The following is an 11,674-nucleotide window of genomic DNA, read 5'->3' as shown; positions in this document are numbered from 1 at the left end:
TTATTAAATAAGAAATTGATATAGGAGATTACAAAGTGTATATAGGATACTATATACACATACTATATCTGACTATAGTTTAGAATCAAGCTATTCTTGGATCCAAAATTATCCAATACGGAAAATAAATACTATAGATAAGAAGAATTAACTGAGAAGAAGTCTTAACAGAAAACAAGTGTTGAAGATAGAAGTGATTAGAAAAATGCATAGAAACAATTGGCAAAAAATCAATCAAGTGTCAGTTGATCGCTGTTGGTTGTGCACTTAAATGAATTGTTGAAACTTTAAACTGAAAGAATGCTTTTGGAAGCATCTGAGAATATAATAACTCAAACCTATAATAATTCCAAAGTGCAACATAGGTAGTTGTTTTAAAAAACAAATGAAAACAGGTACCTTGCATGATGGAAAGAAAGAGAGATATAATTGTAAAAATTAAAGAAGGATTAACCTGGAACTGGTGTAGCCTTCATTCAATAAATTCAAGGACGTTGGTGGTTCCTCGTTGGTAAAAGCTGTCTTTTGTGCTTATACTATAAATTCCATATTATTTCTGACAAAATAAATAAATAAATAAAAATTATTATCAAGTTATCTCAAGTATTTACCTTTAAAAAGCTTTAAACTGAAATAAAACGGATAAGAAATATCACTACCCAAATTAAATGGCAAGAAACATGAGAGTTGAATGTTGTGCTAGAGCAGATGTGATTTAATTAATCGTTAAAAATCCGGATTTAAAGAATATTTTAGGCAGAACCTCAGTAAAATTGATATATGTAATAGTCCAAATATGTGTATATCGACTCATATGAAAATAATCTTCTTCCATAAGATAGAAATATAGAGATAAAGACATATTTAGAATGGAATGGCAAGGACATTGTTTAAATATAGAAATGTTTTAAATATATGTTAAGTAATAGAAAACACTGACATAATACTTGAAGATAAGAAAACAAAGCTAGAAAGGTAGGCGTCCCCATTGAAGGGATGTTAAACCGAAAGCACAGGTGCATTAATCTGGGACTAGTTGTAGGCTACATTAAGAGATGGTAAGGCCATTGGTGATTCCAAAGTTCCCCCATTATGCTGCTAGTGGAAATGCCATATTATCTCTAAAAGAAAATAAAAATAAATAAAGATTTCTATAAAAGTACCTCAAATATTTACCTCCTAAAAGTTCCACATCAGAACAAAATTGGCTCTATTAACATAATCCACGAACAGTACCTCATAATAAAATTATAGCTTCTATCATTATTTAAATGGTCAAAAAACTAAATTACTGACCAACAATTTTTCTTACCGAGCTGGAAGATGATTAAAAGTAATACCTTTTACTTATAAATAAGTGTTGGTCTTGTCTATTTACGATGTTATTAATACAGATTTAGTACTAGATTCGCCGATACATATATATAATATGTATTTAATCACTATTCTTTAGGTTTACCTAATTCCTAAAAATGATCTCAATATTTTGGGTCAATTATTTATTTTACCTGTGTTTTTGTTCTTGTACAGTCATCCACTTTATTCACATTTAATCACATTAATTACTAAATTTATTTTTATTTATATATTTTTTTATTATATATGTAGGAATCGCGTTCAAATCCAATTAATATACCGCCCACTTACCTAAAACAAGAAAAATCACATAATTAGTTACCATGAAAGTACTGAAAATTACTGTCAAATAAATTAATAAAACAGGTCATTCGAAAAGTCCCCGGCCTGATACATAGATGGCGCTACTAGAATTATATCCATATGTCTTTTAGTTGGCCCTAACCCTCAAAAGATATATTGTATACATTTTGAATACATTTGAGAGATGTCGGATCATTAGTTTGTAATATTTTTAAATATTGTTCAATCTTTCGACAATGTTTGTCATATACAAGCATACAATTAAAATGCTTCTCCCTGACCAATACTTAAAAATTTAACTGACCGATACTTCAGAGTCAAACAAGAAAATGTCTACTCTGGCTTGAGGAAAATACAAACAGGTGTGTCACAGGGAAGTGTAGTGGGACCAGTCCTTTATCTGATTTACACTCGGGATTTGCCAAAATTCAATGAACATTTTTTGCTACAATTGCAGATGACCAAGCGAATGAAAATAACACCAAATCAACTGAAAAGTTACAAAGAGCTATTGTTGAAATACAATTCGGAACAGAAAAATAGCGCATAAAATAAAAAAGTGTATAATGATTACACCAAACGATTAATCAAGCACAAACCAGTACATATAAGTCAACAAGTAGTCCCGTATGAAAATAAAGTCAAATATCTTGGCGTGACCCTTGATGTTAAACTCAAGTGGAAGCCACATGTTTAAAAAAAGTGAAGAAGTCAAACTAAAATACAAAGATACTCATATTGGCTGGCACATAATTAGTTACCATGAAAGCACTGAAAATTACTGTTACTATAATACTAATAATTACTGTTAATATAAATTAATCAAACAGGTAAATTGAAAAGTCCCCGGCCTGGCACATAGAAGGCGCTACTAGAATTATATCCATATGTTTTTATTTAGCCCTAACCCTCAAAAGATGCGTGTATAAATTTGAGAACTGACGGATCATTAGGTTGTGAATTATAACATTTTGGGTGAAGGAACTTTTGTTATTGTGAAAAAAATAGATAAAAAGGCGAAATTCCTTTTTTTGATAAAATATTGCTTTTTGAAGGGAAAAAATACAGTTGAAGCAAAAACTTGGCTTGTTGTCGAGTTTCCGGACACTGTCTCAGGAAAATTAACGGTGAACGCAGTAGACGCCCAAAAGAGGTTGTTACCGACGAAAACATTTAAAAAATCCACAAAATGATTTTGACCATAAATTGAAATTGAATGAAATAGCACACACTCTAAAGATATCAAATGAACGTGTACATCATATCATTTACGAATATTTGGGTATGAGAAAGCTCTGTGTAAAGTGGGTGCCGAGCGAGCTCACTTTTAACCAAAAACAACGACGAGTTGATGATTCGGAGCAGTGTTTGAAGATGATCAATCGTAATAAACCCGAGTTTTTGCGTCAATATGTGACAATGAATGAAACATGGCTCCATCATTTCACTCCGAAGTCCAATCGACAGTCATCCGAGTGCACACGATGAACCCGCTCCAAAGCGTGGGAAAACGCAACAGTCGCCTGGCAAGGTTATGGCGTCTGTATTTTGGATGCGCATGGAATACTTTTCATTGACTACCTTGAAAAAGGAAGGACCATCAACAGCGACTATTACATAGCGTTATTAGACCGTTTGAAGGACAAAATCGCCGAAAATCGGCCGCATTTGAAGAAAAAGAAAGTGCTGCTTCACCTAGACAATGTCACAAGTCAGTAAAAACAATGGCAAAAATCCATGAATTGGGTTTCGAATTGGTTTCTCGTCAACCGTATTCTCCAGATCTGACCCTAGCGACTATTTTCTGTTCTCAGATCTCAAAAGAATACTCGTTGGGAAAAAAATTTCGTCGAGTGGAGAGGTGACCGCCGAAACTGAGACCTATTTTGAACCAAAGGACAAATCGTACTACAAAAAGTTGGACGGTCGCTATAATCAGTGTATCACCCTTGAAAGGAATTATGTTGAAAACTAATTTTGCCAAAAAATGTGTTTTACTGTAGTAGGCCGGGGACTTTTCAATTAATCTGTTATTACCATAACGTAATCGTCATATGATGATAATGATAATAATGATAATGATAATGATGATAATATATGTCATTATATAATATCACAAAATACCATCCAACATGATTGAAGAATTTTAAATTCAAGAGGTGAAATCAAGCTGATAAATTAATTGGGAATAATATTTAACTTATAATGTAAAAACAACGAAAATACCTTGAATCATCTGGAAGTTAGCTGTAATCCAGCTGTGGTCCCCAACAAGTTCGTTCCAAGCCAGTACCATTTGCGGACTTCCTTGAATACAATTCCAAGGAACAAATATCCCATGGAAGGCATCTAAAAATGTCAACAAGACGACAATTTTCGCTGGACAGTTCGCCATAGCTGTTTATCCTTCGAAAGTTGTTATAGTACCGGCCTGGAACCGCGACGCGACTTTATTTGTACTTTATCTGTAATAAATCAAATTTATATATTAAAATTTCATACAAAAATATTCAAGAAACTGAAATTTACCTGATTTCCCATATCCTTTGGGCTTCTTTGCTTCAGTCTTACCCCAATACAAACGTAACGTGCACTTCGGGTGCTCGAGATTTTTTTGGGAATTCGGACGATCCCTACAAAAATTATTAATGACGCGATATCGGGCTCGACGGGACCCTTGTTCTCTCGAGAATTGAACCCCACTTCACTGTCACTGTACACTCACGCTGCGCACACGAAATGTCCTAGAACAAAAATAAAACAAAGTTAAAAATTGATATATTAGAAATATAAGAAGAAAAGCTCACCTCGTTTTTCTTAAGAAGATGCTGGGATATGCTGGCTCCCATTAAGAAGCTTCAACGCTAGCCCAGACCAAAACAATGAACTGTCTGAAGCCAATATGGCAATGGAAACTTATTTCCACCGAAAAACTGGCCACATACAGCTAATTATTAGAACTGAACCGGCGCTAAAACTGTTTTCAATTTGAATTAGTGTAAAAAAATGTGATCGCTCAAAAAGAGAATAAACAAAAACAATGGATGATTTTACCGCGCCGGGGGTCGTGACGCTGGGCATGTTAATGCACAATCCGGATGGTCACCACGGGCCTCCCGACATCCTGGGCAAAAATCTTCAACGAATTGCTTGCGTGACTAGTCCTGATGACCGCCGAGTCCCACATTATCACCGGAAAAGGAAGAACGAAGATCTATCGAACCACCACCAATGACAACCCATACTAGCCCACTCATCATCTATCGGTCGAACTTCCGGGTCCCCAGCTGTAGGAGACCCGCAAGGCGATCAACTAGAAGTTGCCGAAGCAACGGGCGATATCATACAACGTATCAAAGTCTGCAATGGCCTGCTACCAAGGGAATGATAATGTGCACCAAGACTAGGACGATCCAGGCTCGTCAGCCACATTAACGCACCCAGGTAGTCACGCGCGTAGGACACGAGATTACTTTGATTTTCCCGTACCTGAAAAGAGAAAAAAACATAACAATATGGTAGAAATGCATAAGGAGTTGGGAAAATTATTCCGACGCAATTGTCAATTCACGTTGATTAAATGACGGACGTACATTAAGAGCAATGGATATGAAATAATATTAACTTACCCGTTGTGGAGCACAGCAAGTCACTACAGAATAAAAAAAAGAACGAATTCGACTAAAATTACCGTATTTTTAAGAAAAAAATTAAACTAGTTGCATGAAGCGACGGTATCGAGCCACAACGATGGGCACCGCTCGTACAACTATGAAGAAACACCAATGAAGTACGATCCTATTCGACATCGAAGCTCACCGTTGTCAACAATCCCGGAAAGATGTTCATTATTAAATTCAACATAATAAAATAAATTTTGCATTAACGTTTGAGATATATCCAGTCGTGCCGGTATTAAACAAATAATTGGAGGTTTAAACCTATTCAATTTTTTAAATATAAATATAAATTTAATTTGTTTAAAACAAATTATTTATATATAATGACAAATTCAAAATGCATAACGGCAACATAGTGTGCAAAACACAGAGTTGAAAAAAAATCATGGCACACTAGTTTTCCTTATAGGCAAAAAATATGCATTTTTTATAGCGCCGTTTTAAGAAACTACAACATTTTGAGCAAACTTTGAATTTTTAATCAGAGGCGTGCAAATAATTTTATTTGCCAAATTAAAAAATAAATATATAATAAATTATTTTAAATTAAATTTTTCATCGATGTTTTGAATGTTTGAAAAATATTTAAGATGTTTTTATTGTTTCAATATATGTCCAGTATTTCTGAAAATGTCATTATTTTAGCGGTTGTAATTGGGTTTAAATCTAGTTAATTATTGTTAAAATATTGAAGTAAATATTTCTTATGCTTAAAATTTGTTAATCTGCAATTTGTAATTTATATATAATGCCTGATTACAAATATAATATAAACGTAATTTTGATTCGCAAAAATTACGTAAACTATATTAACAAGATCACATTTGTATTTAAAAATTATTTTAATGCTACATGCTACACGACATCACTTGTCATCATGATACAAATTTAAATCACTAAAATATCATCAACGTCTGTATTACCTTTAGCATTGTAATTATTAATTACTGAAATTAATTTATCTGGTTTCTATGAGACTGAAATAGAATTACTTTCATTATTGTTGTATATTTTTTTTATATTTTTTATAAGAATAGATATTATTTAAAAAATTGCTTACTGCAAATTGGTAAGCAATTTTTTTAATATAATATATAACAATAATATAACAATAAGAAGCATTATTCTATTATTATTTTAGGTAATTTGATTTAAACCGATTTGTAAATCTATGATAGTGGCTATTAGTAATAACTATTCCTGTTGTGTACAATATCTTAAAAGATTTTGGTTTTTATTGAATTTTTCTTTTAGCATCTTATTTTAATAAGCAAAGTTTGAAGTAACAAATATATATATATATATATATATATATATATATATATATATATATATATATATATATATATATATTGCTTGTATTTGTATTTTTATATATCATATTTACAGCTTAACTCAGTAATTTATTTTATTTCTAAAATACATAATACATTATACTAAATACAGATTAAACTCACAGCATATTGAACAATTTTATAATAAATTAAAGGAACAAATGAAGTAATTATTAACTTTTTCAGATTTTTTCCTTAGGCATTGAAAACAGGTAGCAGACTCGATTGAAATAGTCACGACTGAAATTAGTCAACCAAAAGCAGTAAACTGAAAGTATTTGAATGAATCTAAAAAGTAGTTAATAACTAAACAGTCGATAGTTTCCAATGCTAATTAAGAGGAATATATTAATTATTTTATTTTAACGGAGAGAAGTAAACTGTAGGAATGATATTGGCAAGCCCATCTTATTCCAACATAAACAAAACCCCCTTGGTCTGCCAGTTTACCTTTGATAACCCTCTAAACTGCACTGTTGTTACCCAAATTTCTATAACTATTTATTTGACTCCACGGTTGAGAGACCATAACCCGAAGTTTTTTGGTGGTCGTGCACCATGAGCCGCAAGTCTTCTGCTCAAATGAACTGCGACGTGTGTATCAGAAATTTACAAACTGGGGCTGTTTTTCAAACCATGGATATTCTGTAATCCCAATAGTTCACGGCTAACGGACAGCCATTGAGGAATGATTTAGATAACTGAAGAGCTATAGTTAACGCGTTTTTTTTTATTGACAATATAATTGAATGAATTCAAAAGAAAACACCGTCATTACCTCCTCAGAATCACAATCAATGCAGAATTTAAAGCATCTTTTAATTTTCTTTAAAAAAATATTTTAATGGAGAAATTGGCGACTCCTATCGACTATACGAACAATAACACTAATCCCATTCTATTTTAGTAATAAATACATAAAATAAATTTTAATAATAAACGAAACGCTTTAAAACTTCACTTGTTATGTCTCAAACTGAATCTGATCACACCAATTTTTCAGAACAAGGTCCTTCATTAACCAAACGGTCGCGCGATATAATATATATGAATAAAATTCCTACAAACAATGGATTAAAAAAAACATCAGATTAACAACCTTTATTTGAAAGGATAATAATAAAATATTTATATAGGATATTATTAGTGTGGGTACAGATCTTAATATTCGGCGCATTGATGAAAAAAGACAAAACGTAGTCTAATCTCTGCCTATGCATGTTTTCTGCGAACGCGCCGAATCAGCTCGAGCCGAATGCCCAGGTCTGTACCCACCATTACATATAAATAACAACTATAAAACTTTTATGCTTATGTATACAACTAGTTTTTAAAAACCGCCTTTCCTTCCAATTATTGAAGATTTCATACCACGATTTGATTTACCCTAAAAAGTAAAACAAAGTTATTACGTTGTTTTAAGCACTAACAGTTTTTTTCTACCTTTGCTTTGTATTTCAGACTAATTGGCCGTATAAGCTGTACTTTACCAGCCCCACCTCTAAATTGCCGAAAATCTACCATCGAGTAATCATAGGCATTAGGTTCCTGGGACCCCCCACCTCTATTGGTATTCACGTTTTTATTATTATCGCTGTTTCTAGTCCAGGTCTTGTTGTGACTATGGGTACCTTGAGATCTGGAAAATAAACCAAATATATGTAAAATAAAAAGTTTTGGTTTTAAAAATAGAAATGTATACCCATTATTTCCTTTCTTGTTTTTCTTAAATTTATCCTTGTTATTGGCCGGTTTTGGCCGTTTACCAGAGGATTCGGCTGGTGATGGTTGCCACTTTCGCTTACCACTCGTTTTTACTTCAGTCTCATTTCTTTTAGAACTACCAACCACAATGGGCACCTCAATATTCGGAATAGGTGTATCAAGAGAACTTTTTGGATTCTTCTCGGTGCTATTATATTCTTCACGTTTCCTTTTTCTGCTACCGCCCATTTCAATTAACGACAATTTTTCCTTGTTAACAGCAGGTTCAGGCTTACCAGAACGAGATAGAAGCAAGAAGTGTTGATGTACCTAAAAAATTACATCATCATTAATAAAGCTGAATTAGGAAACTAATAGCAAATATACAGTTTAAAAGGCCAAAATAAACAAAGTAAAATATGTGAAACATGAGAATACAATAATGACAGCAAGTAAAAACAAAAATATTTAACTAAATGGGATATTAGAACATTTATTAGTTCAACAATCTTATAGCAAAACATATATCAACTTACAGACTCTATACTTTCTTCAACAGAAACATCATTTTTTAAATCTATAACATCAGCAGTTTCAGTTGGCTTTGGTAAATCTTCCTTGTTTTTCAACTTATCCTCAGCTAACTTCTTTTCTTTGGCCTTTATAAATGGCTTAACCAATTGATATCGATCAAAAGGACTTAGAAATTTGAAACCTTCTCGGAAACGTTTAAACTTTTCAGCCAGATTCAAATTCTAAAAATATAAAGTTAAATTCCGATTATCAACAGATAAATTATACTTACATCATCATCAGTTATATGAATGGGGTTAAATACACTACAAATAGATCGAGGTTGTTCAATTAAAGTATCAAATGAAGGATTCAAACTGGCTTTACTGTTTCCCAATAATGTAGGTAAATCATCTCGAAATTCTTCAACATTTGTTAAGTCATGAGGACAATGCAAGGGACTGTCAATGTTTATTTTAGACATCTTTTTCGTCGTACCTCTAGCTCTAGTATCTTCTTTCAAAATCGGCTAAAATATTATTATTAGTGTAATATATTATTATTACTGTTATTGTCATTACATCGTTTATTACAAACTTACTTGTTCAAAAGGTTTTTCTAAAGCCTTTAAAATAATTTTATGAAGATCAAGTAAATTAGCTTGAACTAGAGGTGGCACCGGATTGCAACATGCTATTATACCTTGCATTTCTCTTGGTAGCCTTTGAGCAATCTCAAGCAACATGTTATTGGGTAATACATACCTGCAAATATCAACATTTACATTGACAGGAAAACATATTAATGATTTACCTACCCAGTACTTTCATCCTGCTCTCGTGAAATATAATCACGCCACTTGTAGAGTTCTTTAAGAGCGAACATTTGTCGGTTGTCAAACATCCTATTACACCTTCGATACAGTTCTAAATGACTATCCTCGTGCCACTTAGGTTTGGAGTACCTCTAAAATAAAATGCATACAAATAATAACACTTATTAGATTCTAAGAAGAACTAAAAAACTTACTATTTTACATAAGTCTGTACTATTTTGTATAGCAGCTTTTAATAAGTTATCTGCACCATTTGCTTTTGAAATAAGCTCATTTCTCATTTTCTGGTAAATAAAAATTAAATAGTGAGTATCTTCTCGAGCATAATCCTTTAGCTCTTGTGGTAAAGGTCTTATTCTCCAGTCAGCTAATTGGAATTGTTTATTGGGCAAAAAATTGCAAAACTTCTGCATTAAATATGCTAATGATAATTTTGAATAACCTAATTGTTTGGCAGCAAAATATGTATCAAACATATTAACTACATAAAGAGATAAATCCCTTTGCAACCAAAGCACATCAGATTGTGCACCATGAAATATCTAAAAACAAATAGTTATATAAATACATCCATTTTTCCTCAACCAAATACTAACCTTAACAATTTCAGGTCTTGTAAATATCTCATTTAGTATCCACAGTTCACTTCTTAATGTCAAAGCATCAATTAAATAATCTTTATCTTTAGTTGAAATTTGCATCAAGCAAGTAATACCCATAAACGACCTGTATGAATGATGTTCTAAGTCAACAGCAATCACATTTTCTTTTCTTAAATCTTCAACCAAATCATGTAATTGTTCTTGTTTGGTGATTTCAATTAATGGTGTTTCATTTACTGGTTTAGGATTGGTAATAGAAATAGATGTAAGCTGATCTTCAGGTGGATTGAATCTCTCTAATTCATACAAATAGGGGTGAGAAAACCTAAAATTAAATAAACAAAACGGTGATCTAAAATATTAACTAAAAATGTATGCATTTACTCTACACCTCCTTCAACCTCTTCTAAAAGTATAGACAAGGGTTTCAATGAATTAGGTTTCTCTTTTATCTTGGGTTGCCAAGGATTTTCATTAGTGTTATCTATTTTGTCTTTAAACAATTTTTGTGGTCTTACTATATTTTCAGCGGTTAATAATCGAATTCTGGTTTCACTATTGTGTAAAGGTTCCTATAAAATATGAAATTTTAATATTCTAAGTTATAAACTATTATTTGAAAAATGTGCTTACATTTATTGTTTATTATATGTACATAAAATAAAAAATGCATACCTTTGAAGTCACAAGTGAAGAACTAACAGAAAATTTTGCATTTGATCTGTTCCAAGAACCATTGACTTTTACTAATTCAGCACTGACAGTCTGTAACTTCACAGGTTCTGTATTAACTTTTCTTATGCCATTCAATTCATCAATATTATTAGCCACTCTTTCCAATAATATATCATTTGCATCTATTAACCTCTCTGTTTTAGACTCAAGTGTCATATTTCGCATTGTGCCCCCAACATCATTTCTTGTTAAAATTAAATTAATGTTATCAATAATATGATTGGCTTCTGTATTCAACACAGACTTTACAGAATCAAAAGTAGTATAAAAATTCCAATCTCTACCAGCCGGCAAACAATTGGCTTGTTTTATACTTTCCATTAAGAGCTTGTAACCATCCTGTGAAAATTTTTAAATAAAATATAAACAAATCAAAATATATAACCTTATATATGTACCTTAGTGAAATCTGTTAATGAATTATATCCCGGAAAAATAGTTTTCTGATCACTTTGCTCCATTGTCGAATTGCTAGAACCACAATGAACTTGATCTGACATGTCTCCAATTTTTACATAATCTAAGAATACTAATAAACAAACGTAATAAAATGCGTTCACAGTAAATTACTCATTTTCTTCTTCTTTTTCTCCATAGAAAATAATTCTCTTC

At 32.0% G+C, this 11,674-nt stretch overlaps 1 protein-coding gene across 1 annotated transcript; it reads right to left on the bottom strand.

The window, feature by feature from the left end:
- Positions 1 to 7,759: 7,759 nt before the first annotated feature.
- On the bottom strand, positions 7,760 to 11,661 carry Rrp6 (exosome component Rrp6). The gene is made up of 12 exons (XM_076413388.1): positions 11,461 to 11,661; positions 11,003 to 11,401; positions 10,712 to 10,899; positions 10,322 to 10,652; positions 9,920 to 10,267; positions 9,708 to 9,856; positions 9,492 to 9,654; positions 9,183 to 9,419; positions 8,914 to 9,132; positions 8,376 to 8,707; positions 8,117 to 8,312; positions 7,760 to 8,060 (listed from the first exon to the last, which is right to left on the bottom strand). Exons 1-12 carry the CDS (start codon positions 11,560 to 11,562, stop codon positions 8,004 to 8,006), a joined length of 2,721 nt encoding a protein of 906 aa, XP_076269503.1. The 5' UTR covers positions 11,563 to 11,661; the 3' UTR covers positions 7,760 to 8,003.
- Between the last annotated feature and the right edge of the window lie 13 nt (positions 11,662 to 11,674).

Source organism: Rhynchophorus ferrugineus, unplaced genomic scaffold, assembly GCF_030347505.1.
Source record: "Rhynchophorus ferrugineus isolate W39M unplaced genomic scaffold, kcgeb_rfMv2 rfM9, whole genome shotgun sequence".
Taxonomy (NCBI): Eukaryota; Metazoa; Arthropoda; class Insecta; order Coleoptera; family Curculionidae; genus Rhynchophorus; species Rhynchophorus ferrugineus.
The sequence above is the reverse complement of the archived record's forward strand: the minus strand, read 5'-3'. Positions and strand labels throughout refer to the sequence as shown.